At 40.6% G+C, this 21,100-nt stretch overlaps 1 protein-coding gene across 1 annotated transcript; it reads right to left on the bottom strand.

Annotated features, from left to right (window-relative positions):
* Positions 1-17,321: 17,321 nt before the first annotated feature.
* slitrk5 (SLIT and NTRK like family member 5) lies at positions 17,322-19,963 on the bottom strand (the record flags this gene model as incomplete). The annotated part of the gene is made up of 1 exon (XM_080532532.1): positions 17,322-19,963. The coding sequence occupies exon 1, from the start codon at positions 19,923-19,925 to the stop codon at positions 17,322-17,324; it is 2,604 nt and encodes an 867-aa protein (XP_080388658.1). The 5' UTR covers positions 19,926-19,963.
* Positions 19,964-21,100: the final 1,137 nt, after the last annotated feature.

Genomic DNA, 21,100 nt, shown 5'->3' with positions numbered 1-21,100 from the left:
AAGGGTGTGAATGTATATGTGTTCTCCAGTGCCTTTTGTCCGCTTTAAGGTTGTGGTAAGTTGAAGGTTGAAGGTAAAATTTTCCGGCGCGCTCCGCGCGCACATTATATTCTCCCTCTGGGCTAAGCCCCGGATCTCCGACGATCCTAAATCCGCCCCTGGAAGAGACGTTTGTTTTTTACTCACAATGTCGCTAATCACGGCTGCTAAATGCACCTGTTAGGTCAGTTGGGGTAACGTGACCGACTGATGACCCCACATGTGTGTTTGGGGGTGTGACAGGGGTGAGTAAAGGTGCAGCACAGACATACTGTATATGCCAAGCTCAATGCACTTACCACACACATAATGTTATCAATGGCCTTCTCAGTCACCAGACCTGAATCCAAAAGAACAAGGATCCCCAACCACCGGTCCGACGCATCTGGTACCGGCCCGCGAGCAGGCGTTATGATTCACGTTATTTATTAATTTTCTTTTTTTGAAAAATAAATAAATAAACTGTTCATGAAACCAGTTTGAGACGACCTTTGCTCTGTGCCATGGTGCATTATCATGCTGGAAGTAGCCATTAGAAGAGGTGTACAGGTTCCTAATAAAACATTCATCGAGTGCACAGTACAGTCAAGGATAGTCTGTGAGACGTTCACATGTGGTTGGGTGCTTCAGTGTTCAGTGTAGATAACTGATGGTGGTTTTGTTCCTGTCCCAATCCTGCTCGATTGTAGGATCATTTGAATTACACCATGTGTCAAGACACAGTATGAACTCAAATTCAAAACTCTTAATGCAAATGTATTCTCTTTTATTTAATTGAGTATAAGTCCACCTGCTTTTAAGCAGATATGTCACTGCCTCTAAGGGTTTCGGTTCGCTCTGACCTGAACAATTCTGCACCTGATTCGAGCAGCCGCTCGTCTCATCCCTCAAACCTAAGCCACAAAACCCTGACGATGGATTACCTTCCAGTTCCCAAAAAAGATGAAGACTTAAAGTAAATTATTCGTGTTACTGTAGCACCCTGCACTGCCTGCTCCTTCTTGTTTCTTTTTCCTCAGTCTCTGCTCCTCCTTCTTCTTTTTCTCAACAAAGCCCTACTCAGCATCCTTGGCAGAGATCACTGAATGGGGAGTAATGAGACACAGTCTGTCTCCACTGCTCTGGTACCTGGTGTGTGGTGGGGTGTAATTCATTATTGAATCTGCCTGCAAGGGCTGTCTGGCTGGGGCTAGAGTGACAGTGTCACCCACAGAAAGAGACAAACACTGCGAGGGGAAGAGGTGATGACATCACAACACTAACTGGCACCCCCTCCCCTCACCCACCTCCCCCTATTCCCCTGCCAGCCCCCTAGTCTTTCAGAACTCCTCCACCAGAGAGCCCTGACTCAGCTCTTCTTTCTGCCTCAAAGGTAGAAGAACACAAGTCTGTAAGATGAGGGTGAATACCAATGTCAAACAGCTCATATAAAGCTGTAGGAAGGAGCCACAGCGCACACAGACGCACGCCGCACTTTGAGTCTATGCTAATTCTGACATGCCGGATGACAATGACATGGCAACGGGATTGCGTCAGAAGCTGGTCGCTGGAAGGAGGGAGGAGGAGGGGGAGGAGATATGATTGAGGTGAAGCAGAGGCTGTTATGCAGTTATGCGTTTACACCTGCTGTTGTCTCTTGGCTGTATGTATGAGATACTGTCCACTCTAAGAAGAGGATCAAAGGACAGAATAAAAAGCAGGTCTCAGAACGGACCGGAGATGTGGGATGTGTAACCATGTGAACAGCTCCCTTCTTTCTTTTCATTGACCTGGACTTAGTTCAATGAATCAATTTGAAATGAATACTGATGTTTTAATTGCATGTGCATGTGAAATGAACAACTTCATTATGTTATTAATAATCCAAATAAATAAATAATACACCATTCACACAGCGTTTGGTGATTCTTTGAACACATACATGCAAACAAGTACTAATCTGTTTAACTATTTCCTCATACTATTATATAAAGGATGTGACCTTTGTGGAATAATAGGACCTCCTGTATGTTAAGCAGAGCAACAAACATGTTGTCTTAGTTCTATCTGCAGTACGAATCAGGGAACAAGTGGACCCACAAGTGTCATGTGGCAGTAGGAGGAGTGACTGTACTATCTATTTGGAATATATTTTTCAGTGAACAGATGGTTTGTGGGAGAGAGTGAAGGAAAGGCAATCTCTGTTAGACAATCAGCACCATAGCTGGGCATGGAAAGACCAGCAACCTCCAAATGCACTTACTTTATTCCATAGAGAGAAGAAGGGAGAGAATCAGACTTTTCTATGAGTGTGGGGTGTCTCTGCCAAGCAGCAACAATCTCACTATGTCTTTACTCACACCATGTTGTGAGACACCACACCAGCCAACCCCAGGAATAGAAGAGTGTTGTGAATCTGACAGAGCGGAGAAATGGGTGCGGTGGGAGCTGCATGGGAGGGTCTAGGGTCTGAAACTTGGTGTGTACAGCTAACATTTCAATTGTGGTACAAGAGAAGGGATGGAACACCGATGGGACTTACTGCCGAGTTCATGCTAGCAGCATGGCAACATGGGAATCATTGATACAATACATTGGGTAATCATTAAAAATGTAGCTGCATCGGATGGTATGGGCTGTGTATGCGTTTATGTGAAAGGAGGTGTGTGTGTGTGTGTGTGTGTGTGTGTGTGTGTGTGTGTGTGTGTGTCTGCTGAGTGCATGCACAAAACTATCGTTTTCAGGTCAGTGCATTATTTGTTAATTTATTTTCTTCTGTTATGCATCCAATTATGACTTCTGACATCTGTTAACATTATATTATGACATTAGGCATCTTCAAGATCTTCATAAATGTGATTGGTATGGGTTAGGGGTTGGGTCAAGTGAAAAGGTAAACTGTGGTTGGTTAGGTTGATGGAAGAAGTCTGATTGATTAGTGTAAGGTTAAATGATTCAGCTAAGCTTCGAAAACACAAACGACCTTGAGTTACAAAACTACTGAACATTTTTTTAAAAGCTCAATACCAAACAAAAACTTAGGAAGGAGCCATTAGCAATCGAAAGGATTAGGAGTTAACCCTTAGAGAGAGAGAGAGAGAGAGAGAGAGAGAGAGAGAGAGAGAGAGAGAGAGAGAGAGAGAGAGAGAGAGAGAGAGAGAGAGAGAGAGAGAGAGAGAGAGAGAGAGAGAGAGAGAGAGAGAGAGAGAGAGAGTGTATATGGGGGATTAGGCTTCATGTAAATATATATATTTTTAAACCCAATTGCAACAATTGCAAACTTGGCACAGGATGTGAGAGAATCTCTTTTGGGAGTTAGAGATAAATAGCCTATTCCGTTACAACATATAGGCAATCAACACCGAATCAGCACATTCTGCCCGGGTATTATTGATTGCTAGTCCTCATGCGTATCACATTGGTGTTAGTAGTATCTGTTCACAGCAAAACACTGTTGCATGTGACACATATTATAGCAATTCTCAACTAACACACACATACACTCTTCCATGTGTATTTGACCATTCCATGGCAGGATACATAGGGTATTTTTGAGAATGTGGCTTTCTGATTCTGAAACCCAACAAAAGCCCTAGTCAATACATAGTAACAGGGAATGAAGTAAATGGTCCCTAAGTAAAGAGTGTGTGAACACAATCAATGGAAATAAAGACTCTCCCTATTCACGTGAACAGCTCTCTGTTAGCAAAATGAGAGTAGCTTTCAAATGTAAAATGATCACCTCCGTCCACAGAAGGAGCTGATCAACATATGTCCCAAATGGGTACCGGTATATGCTTGTATTCTAGATAGATGTGATATATGTTGACATTTCCCAGAGGAGTTTAAAGAGAGCAAGAGAGAGTAAGAGAGAGTAATATTTATTTTGGGCATGACCCACAGAGGCCAAACATAATGAAAGCGCTCACTCATTGTCTTTCATCTTAATGAAGCAATCAATCATGTGTCTGATCAAATCGTATAGTCTAAAACAGAACGAGAAGTTAGTTCACATCACGTCTACAGCTATTCTATTGCCACCCATTAAAAATGTGTCCAGTGAAAACATTTGAACAACCCTGGAGTGCATGATGGTCTTTAGGGTATTTCAGGAGAGGACAAACAACCTGAATCTGCCACAATGCAGGCGTAATTATTTGTCTTCAACCTTCTTTCTCCCTGTCAGTCTGAGGCAGTCTGTTCTGGGGTTCGTTTAGGTGCGCAAGACCTCCGACAGCGATGGTATGGACGGATGCGCTTCATTGTCACATTCCCTTATGGGGCTTAAAGGGCATGAGTGATATGATGTCACTGTTTTGTAATCCTGATGGTCTCCCAAGAGTCAGTGAGTATATTTACAGATACACATACATGCACACTAGTAATCCAGTATTACCCGGAATATGTCAATACTCTGAATAAGGCATGAGTGATGCACCTTATTGTGGTTTTGTTACCCCAAATGAGGCCATAATCGGAGTAAGCATATTGCGAATTAGACATGTGGAATATTGAGCTATTTAACAATGAAGTAGAGCGTAATTACCACTCGCATCTCACATAGTTACAGACACATGCACAGTAACATCGGACTGGATGCAGGACTTTCCACCAGAACACAACAAAGGGATCTACAGGACATTTTCTCTCCATTCTTTGTAACCAAATAATAATTCTGAGGACCACTCTCTCTCTCTCGCAATACATGGCATTGATGCAGCTAACCTTTTACACAGAAAAACATTATTATTTTTTAATTTGTGCTGCATGTCTGTAGTAGAGAACCAGTATTTAAGAAAACAATATTTATCATTCTCTCTCATCCTTAGAGGTGAAAAATCAATTAGCAAAGATAATAAGCCTGTTCCCTCTTTATGGTAGAGGTTACCGGTAGATGGTCCATGCATATTTTGATTCGCCCATAGATTCATGCTTCATTGAAGTAGTACACACTATACAGTTCCATATGCACACATGACCGCATTAACCTCACAGTGTGTTTACTAGCCACTAGAGTGAGATTATACCACCCCCCAGGTTTTAAACCCCCAAATCAGTCAGCTCTCATGGGAGGGTCTCAGATGGTAGGTACACCCATATAACCACTCAATCATTCTACATCTGTGGAAAGGGCGGGTAGCACTAAGGTTTGGAGGTCACCCGTTATTAATTTGTTATCCTATAAGAAAACCATATGATAGGGTCCTACACACACTCACTCCCTTTCTCCCACCCTGCCTCCCATCCTTTCATTGGTGATTGGGCAGAATCTAAAATGAAATCTCAACAATACTATATATAATGGCTTCTCTCCCTGAGATCTCAAATCAAAGCCCATTGTTAGCTCTGATATCTGAAAGACACGTATTTATGAGAGAAAGGAAACTAAATATGAGACATGTTTTCGTCTCTTTTTATTTAACCCTTGTCTTTATTTAGAAATGTTTCCTTTCCTCTCTCCTAAATTAATTCCAAATCGTCCATCAAACTGTCAAGACAAGTAAAAAATCCTTACAAGAACATGAATCTTACAATAACCTGTCCGATGTACCTACATTGTACATGTTTCAAGTATTTAGACAGGGCCATAGCACAGTTGTCGTAGGCCCTGGGTCCTCTTGGTCCTCTTGGTCCATGGGCAGGAGGAGGATGCTGGGTAGTGCGGTTTTCGGTTGATCTGTTTGCTGGCTGGGCTCTCCTCTCTTCCTCCTGCTGCTTTAATCTGCTCCTCCACAGCTGTCACTTCCTCCCTAACAACTGCTCCCATCCCCAAGCTCACTGCAACATGGCCTGCTCACTGGAAACTTTAGCAGCCTCATAATTCAAAAGGATGGGTTTTTTCCCCTTTCAGACAAAGGGATGGATGGAAACAACATTCAAGCATATCAAATAGCAAAAAAGTATCTGCAACTAAGTTTAATGGGGCATTGCTTTGCGTGGCATTTGACCACACAATCATATTCTGGTATCTGATATAACTTTACAGAAGGAATGCACTCTATGATACTAACGCTGCATACAGTATCACTGTATTTCACAACTAGACGTTTTATTATACTGACAATTGTCATTCATGAGTTTCAACAGTAATCAAGTTGCTTCCTCGAGACATCAATGGCACTTGATTTGATCTGTACTCCACTGAAGAGAGTGGGATGAGATCTGAGGCAATTGTCAAGTGTCCCCAACAAATCACCTGAAGGTCAAACATTATGCACTCTCAATTCAAGGGATTTGCATGAAATTATCCTTGCACCAGTTATAGGATCATAGCTAAAAATAGAGGTACTTTGAGCAGCACAATAAGGATATAAAACCCGCCACAGGTAATTTACATCACACAGAAAATGAGTGTGCTGGATGAACCTCTTACAGTACTAAAGGAAGAAAAAAGTAAAAGAAAAAGTCATCAGTAGTGTCAGCCATCTATTATCTTTTGTTTCGTTGTCAGGCGATAACGGTTTTGGGTGTAATAATGTGTTTTGCATTCTAGGTATGCTTACGTCCAGTTTGTATGCATATCTAAGTAGCATGCAATGTTTGCTACTGACCAATCACACTCCCAAACAGTCCTCCCAAATGGTCTGGTTTTGACACTGTTTGAACCGAAAAAAAAGAAGATAAAACAGTTGGCTACTTTAACACAGTGTATTATTTTGCAGACAGTCAAACCGTTTTCCCACTGTATTTTAGTAACATGTGTGAGTTAAATTACATGATTTGAAAATGCCCTGCAAATCTATTGAGCCAGACCTCACACAATCACAATTACAATGCTTGTATCCACAGTGTAATATAAACTAGAATACCGTAGCGTTTTGTTTACCTCCTTCAATCAAGCTTGTCCTTAATGCTCCATCTGACATAAACAATGTGTAAGACAAACCAGTATGTTTACTGTAGATGGCTACAACACAATACCCTTACGCTAAGTTATATGATTCTGAATCATATAATCATTGATTCAGCATTACATCCGCTTTATATCTGAGGGAAGCTTGTAGTTTTCTACGGTTCTTCTGCTGTAGCCAACCACTGACCTGGATAAAACATTGAGGGAGGGTATAACCAAGACTGGCAACCCGATTGTTGTCGGTTCAAGTCGCCTTTTGGGCAATTTTGACAAAAGTGTGTTTAACCATAACTTTAACCACTCCGAAGTTATTGCCTGTATTTATTTATGTTTAGCTTCCCAGCATATTGCAACAACCCAACTAAGGTAACAACAAACCATGCTCCATGCAACCTCTCTGACAGCATTCATTTGTAGAATACACTATAAGTCAATACGTCATAAAATGAGTGTAGAAATTACAGGAAACAAATAAATAAATAATTGAAACAAGAAATTGTTATGATTAATAGCAAAGTTCAGTTAGAATCATGGCTAACACACAGTAAACATGTGGACTGCTTTGGCATACGGTTAATTACATGTGCCAGCTAGAGTCATTGATTAGATAAAGCTTACTGCGCCGCCTGTCTCTAAAATTGACAAAATGTCAATTCCTGCACATTTTAAAAACAACTTTAGAGGTGCAATGTCGTAAAAAAGAAAAGAAAAGAAAAGAAAAAGATTTACTGGTATTTTATTAGGTACTTGCACTCTTTTTCACTCAGTTTGTAGTAACAATGTGACATTCTGACAAGTATCTGGCCTTAGGGATGGATCTAAATTAAGTTGCCATATCCATTAAACTAGAAACATTCTTCATTAATTGCATTTCCAAAATAATACGACAACTAGGGCTTTATCATTATGGGGAAACATATGGGAAATATTGAGGTTTAGTGGGTTGAAATCCTCAAAGAAAGTGAATAAACCGATGTGGGACAAGCCACAATGGGGGGTACCCAGGTAACACAATTAATGTATCTATCTTAAAATGCACTGCTATTAAAATGTTCAGCAAAAAATAATGAAAATCAAAATGTACTCCAAATATATCCTTCTATATCTTGGGGTCACAAAATGTCCCAGATTTGTGCAATGAACTACTGCTGCTGCACTGATGTGGCACAGCATGATTCAACACCATCGTGTCATACAGTTCTTGTCCAGAAGCACTTGTCTGGAGAGACGATCTGTGTTCTGCACAATCATAATGGACAACACGATGACAAGCCTTTCTGCACAAGAATTCTGAAACACTGAATGGTCTTAAGTCACGCTGTGGGGCAGCGGTGCGACAGTGGTAAACTAAACTTTCATAAACTAAAAGGCAATGTCACATATACAACATTATGCGCTAGGTTGCCGTAGTTTGAGAAAACACCACTGTAGATTCTTTAATCATCTATATGTCTCGTTGTAAACAGTTAGGGTTAGGGTTTTTCACCACTCAAGCAGCTTTGAAAAATATTCAGTCACAGCAGAACAATTATGATAGGAAAAATGTCAAGTGCAATGAAATCTGGATGATATTATAGATATCCTTTGCATGTGCCACACACACACACACACACACACACACACGCACACACACACTTCCCTAAAAAACGGAATATACTAGTACATACAATGTCCACATTAATCACATGTAGATACATGATGGGACATTCTACAAAAGATTTTCATGAAGTGGTACTTTTCATTTTAATGAGTTTGGAGCTTATCATCAGTCACAGAGCAAATTAATCTCTTCTCTCAGAGAGAGAGAGAGAGAGAGAGAGAGAGAGAGAGAGAGAGAGAGAGAGAGAGAGAGAGAGAGAGAGAGAGAGAGAAGAGAGAGAGAGGGAGAGAGAGAGAGAGAGAGAGAGAGGGAGAGAGAGAGAGAGAGAGGGAGAGAGAGAGAGAGAGAGAGAGAGAGAGAAGAGAGAGAGAGAGAGAGAGAGAGAGAGAGAGAGAGAGAGAGAGAGAGAGAGAGAGAGTGCATGTGACAAGGAACGCTCGTCAGTCAGCGTTGTTTACCACAAACATCCTGCCAAGGATTTTCCCTAGAGAGGCATGTTTTAGTTTGGGTGCCTGATATGGAATTCCAATCCATTAGCGAGTTGGCTAGTCTGGCGTTGCTTTATCAAAGTATTGGGTTAGATGAATGTGCATTCATTAACACTGCGGACTGTCTCCATAACAAAGGGCCCCCACTCATGCCAGGGTAACACTCTGAATTCACTGCACACCTGTGAGAATAATGCAGCTGCACATTACAGCAGCCCAGCTAATTTCAGCTGAAAAGGTCATGTGAAGGACAATGCCACCATTGATTAATTTGGTAGGTACTTGGTGCTCCCAATGCAATCGTATCTGATATTTGAGAGCACAATACTGCTTTTACCTATCACACCATTTCAGATCAGTCGTCACGCAAAAACAGGGGAAAAGGATAGGAAATGAATCAAGATTTTGAAAAAGTCACTATTTCACCATTGGTCCTCCCTCATCTGCCCTCACAAAAGCTCCCCGTCTCAATCTCCTTCAATCTCCCAATCTCCTTAACATGTTCAGCAGAATATCGAGGCCACTCGGTCGATATTTGAATTATCCATTTGGCCCTATAACTTCAATGTTTCAGTGAGCAAGATGGAAGGACTTTGCAGTTGAGTAGACCTGAACAATTTCAGAGGAGATTGATAGCTTTAACTGCATAGCTTTGACATTTACATATTTTCTGTACAATATTGTATACATACATTACCAATTATAGGCGTTAAGAGTTGTTTTAACAGTTTTGAACAATATTCAAGCCTGCAAACTGCGACACTTTAAATGAATGTGCAATAACACTATGTGCAATATGACAACCCTAGGGTACATAAGGTTGCAGAGAATAGGAAATGTTAGAATAGGTATAGCATAGCATAGAGTACAGCAATAGGTTAGAATAGGTATAGCATAGCATAGAGTACAGCACAGTGTTTTATTTGTACAGTATAGCATAGTGGATAGTGTACATAGCCTTTATTTATGTAAACCAGCTCCTTTCCCTTCTTGTTTTTTTTGTTTTGTTTTTTCTTTCCTAGCACCAGGGGAGCCCCCTCTCCCAAATTTCGTTGTTTGGTACCTGTACTATAATCAATGACAATAATAAAGACCATTCGACCATTCAGACCGACCAATATAAGCAGTCAAACTTAAATATTTTGCTCAATTTTAACAATGTTGTCCCCTTCAAAAGTATTCGTTTGGAATTGTAATTAATAATAACTATAGGGCCCACAGATTCACTTATGTAAGTATAAAACTGTAATAAAGAGCTGAATGGCACTAGCATACCGGCGTGAGGATTTTCATATAACCGTTTTCATTGTGTCCCACATTCTGGTCCATCCAGGAAAAGATTAGGATGAGAAGTTTGCATAGCACTCATGTTGACAGACAGTGTCAGACAGACTTATCCTTTAACACTGGGTAGCGGGTATGACATGTGATTGTCAGGCACCATCATAAGCCTGAGAGAGACATTTTGGAGGAAATAATCATTGCTTCAAGTCATTCTGTGGTTTCAATATTATAGGAGGAGGTTTACACTAGGGCGGTAGAGGGGGGGGTCATTAAGTTCATATTTGCATTTATCAATGTTAATGGCGTGCTTGGAATAATGTTTGGAAACATGTTTGGTAGTCTTCACAAACAGATCCCTCGTCTGCTAAACAACCATGTTAGGCACTTTTTGTAGCCTTTCCCTGAATCAGTTCTGGGTTTGCAATTACACCGCAATCTCTATCTGGAATGGATTCTGTTCTTTTTGTTTTACTTTTACTCTTACTCTGTACAATTTAACATCATATTATCCCTGGATGGCTCCCACATGTATATTACAAACTGCTAATCACATCCTCACATTTCAGGGGCTAGGGATTTCTGATGGTATAATTTAATGCAGATTTATTGTAATTAACATAATTAACCTCACATATTACATTACAATACTTAAAATTGCTATATTGATTTTGTCAAGAGGGATTCCATGTGACATGTTAATCTTTCACAATATAGCAAAAACGTAAGTACACTGCCACATACATCCACTAAGTGGTATACACACCCCTCCAAGTGTACACATCCCAGTAAGATCATCTATTTACTTTTCATGAAATCCATTTTATTTTAAACCCACAACTAAGGATCTAACAGTAGAAACCTTGGGTCCCTATTGCTAACAAAAGTATCCAGAGTGAGGTCCAGAGACATCCATTTGTTGACGTTGGTGGAACAGTGTAATCATTGAATTAGATCAATACCATGGCAAAAATAATGCATTGGTTGTGTTTAGTCAGGACTTAAGAATTAGAATACCACATTGTATTTGAAAGATCTTACATATTGAATATACTATATTGACGGACATATTGGTCTACATACTGTAAAAAAGAAGAAAAAAAAAAAAAGTAAAAGTGTATGTGAAGGACCACTGCTTGAAAACAAGTAAAACCGAACATAAATCTGATGCAATAATGACATGTAACTGACATCATTCTACATATACAGTATGCAAGAAGAAGGTCTATACACCAGTCATTTGCTAAAGTAAAAACAAATAAACACAAAAACTCTTCTTTCAGTGGATATCAGTGGCTATGCCTTTGCGCAAATGTGTCAGTAAGGTCAACAGACAAATCCGTTGGCTCTGACACTCGAGCATGCAGACCATATTCAAAACAAATATTGATGTTGTCTCTTAATGGTGGAGAAAAAATCATGACATGATGCTATGCACATGAATGCTAGCATAGATTGTTCAGTGAGCCAGCCAGCTGAGCCAGTCACATTTCACATGAAACAAAAAGCGTGCTTTACGCACAAAAGTGCAAATATAACAGTGCATATACAATGTAAATGTGTCTAAACGTTTCTTCAAAGAACAGTAATGGTTTGTAAGTTGTCATGGTTTTGTAACAGAAGTAACAGTCCCATGGAAAGTAATGGGATGGCACAGTAGTTTACCAAATTAGGATAACATTTATGGTGGATGCTTTCTAACCTTAGTTTTGAAGATTTGCTTCTCGTCCTACAAAACAGGTTGGTTTAGGCTCCGAGAGTCACAATGAAATGATTCCGTCTGTTGTAAGATCAAATGAGCTCTATCGGAATCATGCAGTGAATTGTTGACATGTACACCGCAAAATGACTTCCAACAACAATGGATTCCATTGGAGTGATCTTTGAGCAGATATGGAATGCTTGCTGAAGCTGTGCTTATTTGAGATAGTTCTGCTCCAAGGCTGTGGAGTAAATACTGTATGTACGGTATTGACACTACGACTTTGATTGCATGACAGTTGTACAAAAGCACTCAAAAAACACTGTTTTGCACAGTGCCATGAGAGTATGCATCCATTCAAAAACAAATGAAGCAACACCTAATGGCCTTATTTTAATTTCATTTGTGTTATTTGTTGTTTTTGTGTGAGGATGGTTTCTCTCTTCTATCATAGGTTTGTGATGCACACTGAGAACTAAGGCCGTTTGCATTGCAGACTTTTTATTTACATTTTATTTTTGGTATTTGTTGTTTTGTGTGTTGATGGTTTCTTCTTTGTTATATGTTTTGTGATGGTTTCTTTTTTATATATTTTGTGTGGACCCCAGGAAGAGAGAGATGCAAAACATCAGCTAATGGGGATACTAATCAAATCAAATCAAATCATTCAGAACCTCTGCCCCCCCCCCCCCCCCATACCACATGGAAAAAAAATAGAGACACAAGACGTTTTTGAGCAAACATCTGCATAATGCCTCTTCCTGTGAATAACCCAGAGAAGGTCAAAGGCATGGGAGAATGAGATGACCATGACACGTTTCACCATTACGTGATGATTTCTCATGCATAGGGGTACCATAGCTCAATAATCTCAATGATATCATTGCACCCCTATTGTCAGAGGTAGTTCATTTGCTTCTGAATTGCCAATATTGGGTTTTTGTGGATCGGAGGGAATTGTCTGACGCATAAACTAGTTTTGAGAGTAAGACACTAACTAAGGCAGTAAAGCTGACGTAGGTGCTGCACCAGCCTTTGAGAGATCCTCCACAATTTCCATTTTTAACCAGTACACCCACACGTCTCTATTGTGCTAGCGCCAACAATTGTCACACATTATATTCTACAGAGGAAAATAGGTTGTTTTTATCATTATTTGCCTTTCTCTCTCATTGTTTTGTTAAAAATACACCATTAACATTGTTTTCACAGTCTTTCAACATCCACATTCAAATGTCTGTCTCAGAAAAAGGGAAAATGATGTTTCTACCTCCCACCATTTCATTATCAGGCCAATCTTATAGTGCATAGTCTAATTTCTTTAGCAGGCCTGATTCTGAATTATGCTAGGCTCCTCACTGTGCTTTTGAAAGCCAGAGAGATTGAGAAATGGGGACAACAGAGAAGAAATCACATGATTGGAATTCTACAGTAAGCTTTGGCTTCGGTTAAAGCCTAACTATGCACACACACACACACACACACACACACACACACACACACACACACACACACACACACTCACACACACACACACACATACACACACACACACACACACACACACGCACACACACACACACACACACACACACACACACACACAAACACACAGGCAATTATCTTCTACAGAACTGTCTTCTACAGAACTGACATACTGTACCTCTTGGCAACAACAATACAGTTGGCTACTTCTACCATTCTGATAACAACAAACTATGCTATTTAATTTGTAAGGTTTGCTCCCACAAGGGAAGACATCTTCACATAATAGTCAGGCATATTGCATGAAATTACATTGCACGTATTGAGCTTGTGCTAAAATCCATCTCAAGGACACAGCTCTGCGTGCGTGCGTGCATGCGACTGTGCATGGTTTTGGGAAAAACAAAATGTCAGCCGAGCTACTCCATACACCAGACAAAATAAACTATATTTCATCTTCCAAGAGTGAAATCTATTTAGCAACACCTACTGCTCCCTAGTCTACTAACAATATCATACAGTACATTTCCACTCAAAATAACTGTATAGTGGGCTAGTATGTGTTCATTTACGTATTGCTCTCCTCCCACTCAGAGACAATGACACACAGACCAGGGCAGGGCTAGAGTTAAATGACTTGACACACTCAAGGAAGCAATACATCAACCTGTTGTTTTTTTGGCCAGACATCACGCGACTCGGCTGGGGAGTCAGTAATGCTATGGTTGCCATTTATCAAACGACAGGGTTACTGCAGCTCCGGATCAACGGGTGCAGCGCGATAAACAAACAAACAAAACGCAAGCCTAATAAATACAACCAGACTACCCAGGGGGAGCATGCTCGAAACAGTCAGTCTTTTTTGGAGAAAACATCTCTGATTTCAGGATACAGCACATTTGAATCAATGTTACCCTTGCAGAGAGGAATCGTGACTGAGTTCAATGTGTGCAAATCTCAACACCTCATCACATTACAAATGTAGAGGATACATAATTATCAACAGCCAGATTGTTTGGTTCTCTTATCCATACTATCTTTCATCATACCATACCATTTCCAATAAGGTTAATTACAACAATATGTTAGTGTGGCCTGGGGTGGTAGAACCATGGCCTAAAATGCACACTTATGCCCATGTCGGCATGGGTTGGAATCTGTCCCATGCCCTGCTGGCATACCCTTACTTCCTGTCCTTCTCTACTGTCTCTGTCTTATAAAAAAATAAGAGAGTGGGACTGCCCCACTCCAAAAAAATACCTGTATAAAGAATAATTGTGGATAACTTAAAACTCTTATTTCACCAAGACATTTAGAAATGCAAAACACTGAGTTAAATTGTTAAATTGAACATTCATTTCCCATAATAAAGAATTAGTTTCCATATCATTCTATTGATTTGCACATGTTTGCATCATTTGTATGTATCTCAATCTAGGATTGAGCCAAATTTGAGATGTCAAAACACGAAATCCAATTATAAAATATTCTTGAAAAACAAATAAATGTCCAGCATTGCTGGAAAGACTGAAAATAGTGTGAGTATAACTTAGTATGGTGTAACTTTAACAAATCATAAACACTATGAGCATTGCAGTCAGTTAAAACATTACAACAGTAATTACAGGGGTAAGGGACAAGACTCTGAATCTGTTGAACATTTGAGCGGTTTTACATGGCTGGAGGAATTCCATTAACCATCATGATTAAAGCAATCATCAGACTCATTGGTGCCTGTCAGATCCCATCTCTGCCTTCTCAATTACCCAAATCTCCTTGAACTCAATTGCTCACATCATCATGACGGCATGGCATCTCCTCGCACCTCCTCACATCCTGCATTGCACCACCTAGGCCCTCCAAATGAGCTAAGTGAAATAATCCAGGCAGGAGAATTAGACATTGTGCCCTTCCGCATAGAGTCCACAGAGGACTCCATCGGCTGATTAAAATCATTATTTGTTGGGTGAGAGGCTCTCACGGCAACCTCCTGCAGTGGGACATGGGTAATTCATTCATCCATTAGCCAGGAGTCGTGTACTCTGCTCAGGGTCGTAGCAACATCGGGGGCTTCTGCAAGGAGAGGCTTGGACATTAGCATTACAAAATAACACTAACCAAGTTTACTCCACTAAATGAGATGGAGAAATTATGATATCAAAGAAAAATGCAGAGAGTTCAGTTAAAGACACATACACAGACAGATCAAAAACAAAAAATAGCAGGAGAAGAAACACAGCAAATGACCAACTTGGTTGGATATTATCCCACAAATGTAATATCTTTGCACATAATTTACCCCAAAACGGTCAATGTTAGCTTGTGGACACACAGCTGATTCTCCCCCCCCCCGAGATGGTTGGTACATATCGATGGATACACTGAGTTCCAGGCTCTCTGATCTCAAAATGCTGCCTTCGTCCTGTGCAGCAGTGAAAAGACCCACTGTTTATGGATGGCCGTTGGAGTCTTGCAAAAGTCTTGCAAATCAGGGAGAGCAACCTCTTTCTCACTGGTGGAAAATTGGCTCAACCTCCAAACTCCTTGGCTATGCTAAATGATAAGAACAGACTACCGCCATTTTGTATGACTGAAAGTGCATGCTAGATTCAACTCATGTCAAAACATTAAAGAATCTGGCAATGATTTATTACGTATTAAGTATTGAATTATTTCTTGATGACACTTCTATATGTGTCTAACTACTTTCTATCACTTGTTTTATTGCATTATTAATTATGATTCCTATGATGTTTTTATATCTATCAGCATAACCTTAACCTTAGATGATAGCAGTTGGAACCTATCCAATAATGAGAGTACAGCCTTAAAGCACATTGATTAAAACCCCACTAAAAAAACAACCTTCCCATGATTGCCACATGATAGTGCAGATGTCTTTATGAAGTCCCCATACCCCCAACAATAGCCTTATTTCCCCCACAAGAACAAGAACCTGACATCATATTTATTGATGACATTAACATATTTTGGTCAATATAGTGCAATAAGTGCAAAGCAAATAAAACAAATTAAATCGATAAGGGAAAGAGAATTGCGAATGCTTGTATAAAAATAGATGTCACATTAAAATATCAGTATTACACAACATAATTATTACTTCAATTATCAGTTATGAATTTGATAACATATTAATATTACATATTAAGAATGAATACATATATTCATTTTTAATATATAGCGATCTCCCTAATGATAGCAGTGAGGGCCAACTTGCCCTCCAATTTCCAAAAGTGCAGAAAGCATACAAGACACTTTTTTTTCTTTAAATGACGCAGTCTTTCTTTAACATTGGGGGTGTGCCACCTTTAAAAAAAGCCACTTTTACAATGCGAGCTACAGTAAATGATATGAAACTACAAACATAAGCTTTTACACAGGATCATGGAATATGACACAGGTAATATTGATGAAGAATCAAAAGTTTTGAAAATACATGGCAGAGTATACCAATAAATACTTACTTACAGACTAGAGCAGAAAATAGTCCTGCACAGTTTGATGCACTGCTGTACAGTGATTTTGTCGGAAGGTGATTTATAAACATTTTGTGTTTCACAATATTATGTATGGTTATATTCCTGAAAATGTAGTTGGGTAAGATTACCTGTACACTTACATTAATGTGTATTCATTCTTCATCATAGAAAAATAGATTTTGCATCACCAGTTAAGTAGAACAACTTGTGTATTCATCCCCTTCAGAGAGCTTTTCCATTCCTGTAATGTCATGTAGTTAAGAAATAAGAATAATACAGTTCGGCACACCCCGTTTGCTGCTTCTTTTGTTGATTTCTGTTGTGCCAAGGCACCCTAAAAATGTAGCCAGTACTTTAAGGGGGGAAATGCTTCATATATTGACAAATCTGTAGTTCAAAACTGGCTGAATGTCGTCTGTTTCTCAAGAACTTCGAGGTAGTCCGGCTCCACTTGCAGTTTTGCTTTTAGTTCCAAATATTCGTTTCTGTTGGGCTCAACATAAACAGTACTTGGTGCTGTGCCATAGAGCACTGTTTCTCTTATCCTCTCTGGGTGTAGGAACTGCCGCCTGACATCAAAGTTTGGGTTGTACGTGTATGAGACAGGGCCAGAGTACTTGTATTCAAGAGTGTTGCCAGAGGGAGACTGCTTATCCGGCTCCAGGATGCCCCTGAAGAAGTGCTCAGCATCTTGGACAGGGGACGGATCCTCGCGAGGCTCAATGGTACTAACGCTATAAGTGGGACTCCTCATGTTGCTGTCCCTTTCCTCGTCAGTGTTACTCCTGTAGGTCACCTTCAACTCGTGAAGGTCACGGTAATCCTCGACTGCATTGCCCTCCCTAGACCTATAAATAGGATTTTTGCACATGTGGCCCATAGGATGAGGGATATACTCGTAGACATGTCCGGCGGGGGCTTTGACTTTAGGGACAGAACGGTTACTGTAAAGGCTGTACTGTAAATTGAATGAGCTCACGTCAGAATTATTGGTACTGGTGCGGTCACTCTGGGACTTTTTGCGTTTTTTCATCACAACCACAAACAGCCCAGCGGCCACAAAGACGGACATAATGAAAACCAGTAGGAGGCTTAGGATCAGGACGGAGAGAGGAACAGTGCTGCTAGGGGGGTTATACCTCTGGGAGGTTTCTGTTGTGGTGGCCTTGTCTGGCAGAGGCTCATCAGAGGGGGGAGCTGTTGAGACAACTACGTCAGAGTAATCTGGACACAGCTGCTCGGATTGAATTGAACGCATATCCTGCCCACTATGCCGTTTAGGGGTCTCGCATAAAACCTCATTTACAACAGTGCCTGCACTGAGCTGCTCTAGCCATATTTTCATACCTACAGCATCACATGAACAATCCCATGGGTTCTCATACAGATCTATCTGCACCAACAATTTCATCTGATCCAACACACCGCTCACAGGCAGGTTTTGAAAATGGTTACTGCGGAGATTAAGTCTAGAGAGGGACAGCCCACTAAAGATGCCCCCTGGTAAGGTCTTCAGAAGGTTATTGTTGAGGAAAAGCAGCTGAAGGTTGATGACATAACGGAAAGCGCCCCCATCAATTTCTCTGATTTTGTTGTATTCTAGGTATAGATACTGCAAACTTTGCAATCCAAAAAACATATCTGCAGTAAGCCTGTCAATTAGATTACCATTTAAATACAGCCTACGCAGGTTGGTTAAATCCCCAAAAGCTCTGTCATGTATAAGGGAAACCCTATTGTTTCCTAGGTGAAGCAAATCCAATCCAGTGGCCTCAACAAAATCAGATCTGCGCACCACAGGGATGTAATTCCCTGTGAGGTACAATTTTTTGGGATTGTATGGCTTGGGCTTAAGGTCGGATATACTCTCAATCTTCCTCTCCTGGCAGTTGACATTTAGTCCAAGATCAGAGATCTGCAGATTGCATGTACAGGCAGTGGGGCAGTCCAAAGGCACAGGAGATTTGGTCTGATAGGCAATAATGGGGCCATAGTTGTATGGGTTAACTGGGTTCCGGGAGGTGGGCTTTGACTTGTTGGTTTTGTTTGTTTGGCGTGTGCCCTTGGTAGGCCTCGACGATGACCTCAAAACAGCAGAGGAGGTGGCTGAGGCTGTCACCGCAGCTGGTGTAGTTTGGAAGTATCCATTGGTGCTGATTGGAGGTGGAGGGCGCATCTCATACTCAGAAATGGCTCTTCGTGGGCAGAGCTCCTGCTTGGAGACCTCATCCAGGTCTCTGCCATGCAGCCTGAATGGCGTCTCACACACTACCTCCCCCACTAAAGCTGTGTATGCTATGCTCTCCAGCCAGGCTTTCAGAGCAATGAGCTCACATGAGCAATTCCAGGGATTCTCTTCAAGTTGTAATTCCACCACTTTGTCCATGTGCTCCAGGAGACCAATGTAAGGGAAGATTTTTAACCGGTTTCCCCTAAGGTCCAAGTGCGTTAAGGGCACATTCCGGAAAATATTGGTAGGCAGAGTAGAGAGCAAATTGTCATTCAAAATCAGAACCGTGAGCTGATGCAGTTTGCTAAGGGCATTGGGCTCTATACTGGTGATGTAATTGTAATCAATCTGAAGGTATTCCAAACTCTCCAGCCCCACAAACGTATCATCCCTCAAAACATCTATTTTGTTGTTGTTCAGGTGCAATCTCTTTAATCCTTGGAGTCCATTAAAAGCACCTGTCTCCACCTCTGAGATGTCATTGTTGCCTAAATGCAAAATTGTAACCCCAGTGTAGTTGATGAAGTCGTTGAGGGACAGTTTCTTAAGGAGGTTCCCAGTCAGTAGAAGATGGTACGTGGAAAAATGCACTGGGCTTATTTCTGTCAGTCTGACAATCCCTCTGTTCTCACAGCTCACTGTCAGTATCCCTTCCTTCTCCTCACACGTACATAGATTCCTACAGATCTCCCCATAATTGTCATACATCTCCGCCAGACTCAGAGATGCTGCGATAAGAGGGATTATTTTCAGTATCCAGATATGCATTTTCTTGGGAAAGGGTGCCCCAGTTCACTGAAGTGTGGTACCAGTATGTAGCATCATCTAGAAGAAAAAGGCATGATCTGTTTAATTAACATTTTAAGCGAAACATCTATGCCTGCAGTGTTTGCAAATGGATATACTTGAGGACGATACAGTTACAAAATATACTTTTGAAGTAATTTATGGAATAGATCCATACACACATTAGCAGGGTAACTATTGTGGTTCAAACACCCTAACATAAAGCACACCTATGGACATTCCTGACGTTATTAACATTAACATTAACATACTTTGTTACAAATAGTTTTTTTTTTATGTCTTCAGTTATGACATGTGAAGCACCCTTTTATCAATTAATAGACATGCAGAATGTTGAGAAAATGCATATTGGACAAAAACAGTAGATGTGTCTTTGTAAACAGAGCAAGCAGTTTGATCATGACAAGAATAGCCATGTTTAGCCTGGCACTGCGCAATTTTAAAAGCTCAGATGATTCCAAACGGGCTTGCAAACTATAAACCGAATAGCCTAATGTAGAAATCTTTGAATTTCAAATTCCATTTCTGCAGGATTAATCGGAAGTTATACATGTCAACCTTTAAAATACAATTTGCGAGAGAGGGTTTCATACATGTGTCATTACTTGAATGGATAGCCGGTTATTGTGTTTAGTGTTTAAACCGATAGGCTGTCGACAACAGAAAAAACTATTTTTCAAATGGTAAGGTTGATATTATACTCACCCCGCATATACGACTTGAACCATTTTCGAGCAACTCTCGGATATTAATTATTATCCTCAAATATCTTGCAATGATATTTCGTTAATAAATGACACATAGTCGTGGTCAAATAAATACTGATTGCAACAAGGCGACAGTCGCAGCCCTTCATCCCTTAGGCGGAAAAAAAATCCCGAGTTGATTAAAGTCTCATACCCAAATTGCACCCTGATTGGGGAATAAATAATACTATAATAAACCTGTTTTATATCACATCCGGTATATGTTGAAGAATCTCTTGATCTCGTTCAAATGCTCTCTCTCTCTCGCTCGCTCGCTCTCTCTCTCTCTCTCTCTCTCTCTCTCTCTCTCTCTCTCTCTCGCTCTCTCGCTCTCTCTCTCTCTCTCTCTCTCTCTCTCTCTCTCTCTCGCTCTCTCGCTCTCTCTCCCCC

Source organism: Nansenia antarctica (genome assembly GCF_963989245.1).
Source record: "Nansenia antarctica genome assembly, chromosome: 5".
Classification (NCBI taxonomy): Eukaryota; Metazoa; Chordata; class Actinopteri; order Argentiniformes; family Microstomatidae; genus Nansenia; species Nansenia antarctica.
The sequence above is the reverse complement of the archived record's forward strand: the minus strand, read 5'-3'. Positions and strand labels throughout refer to the sequence as shown.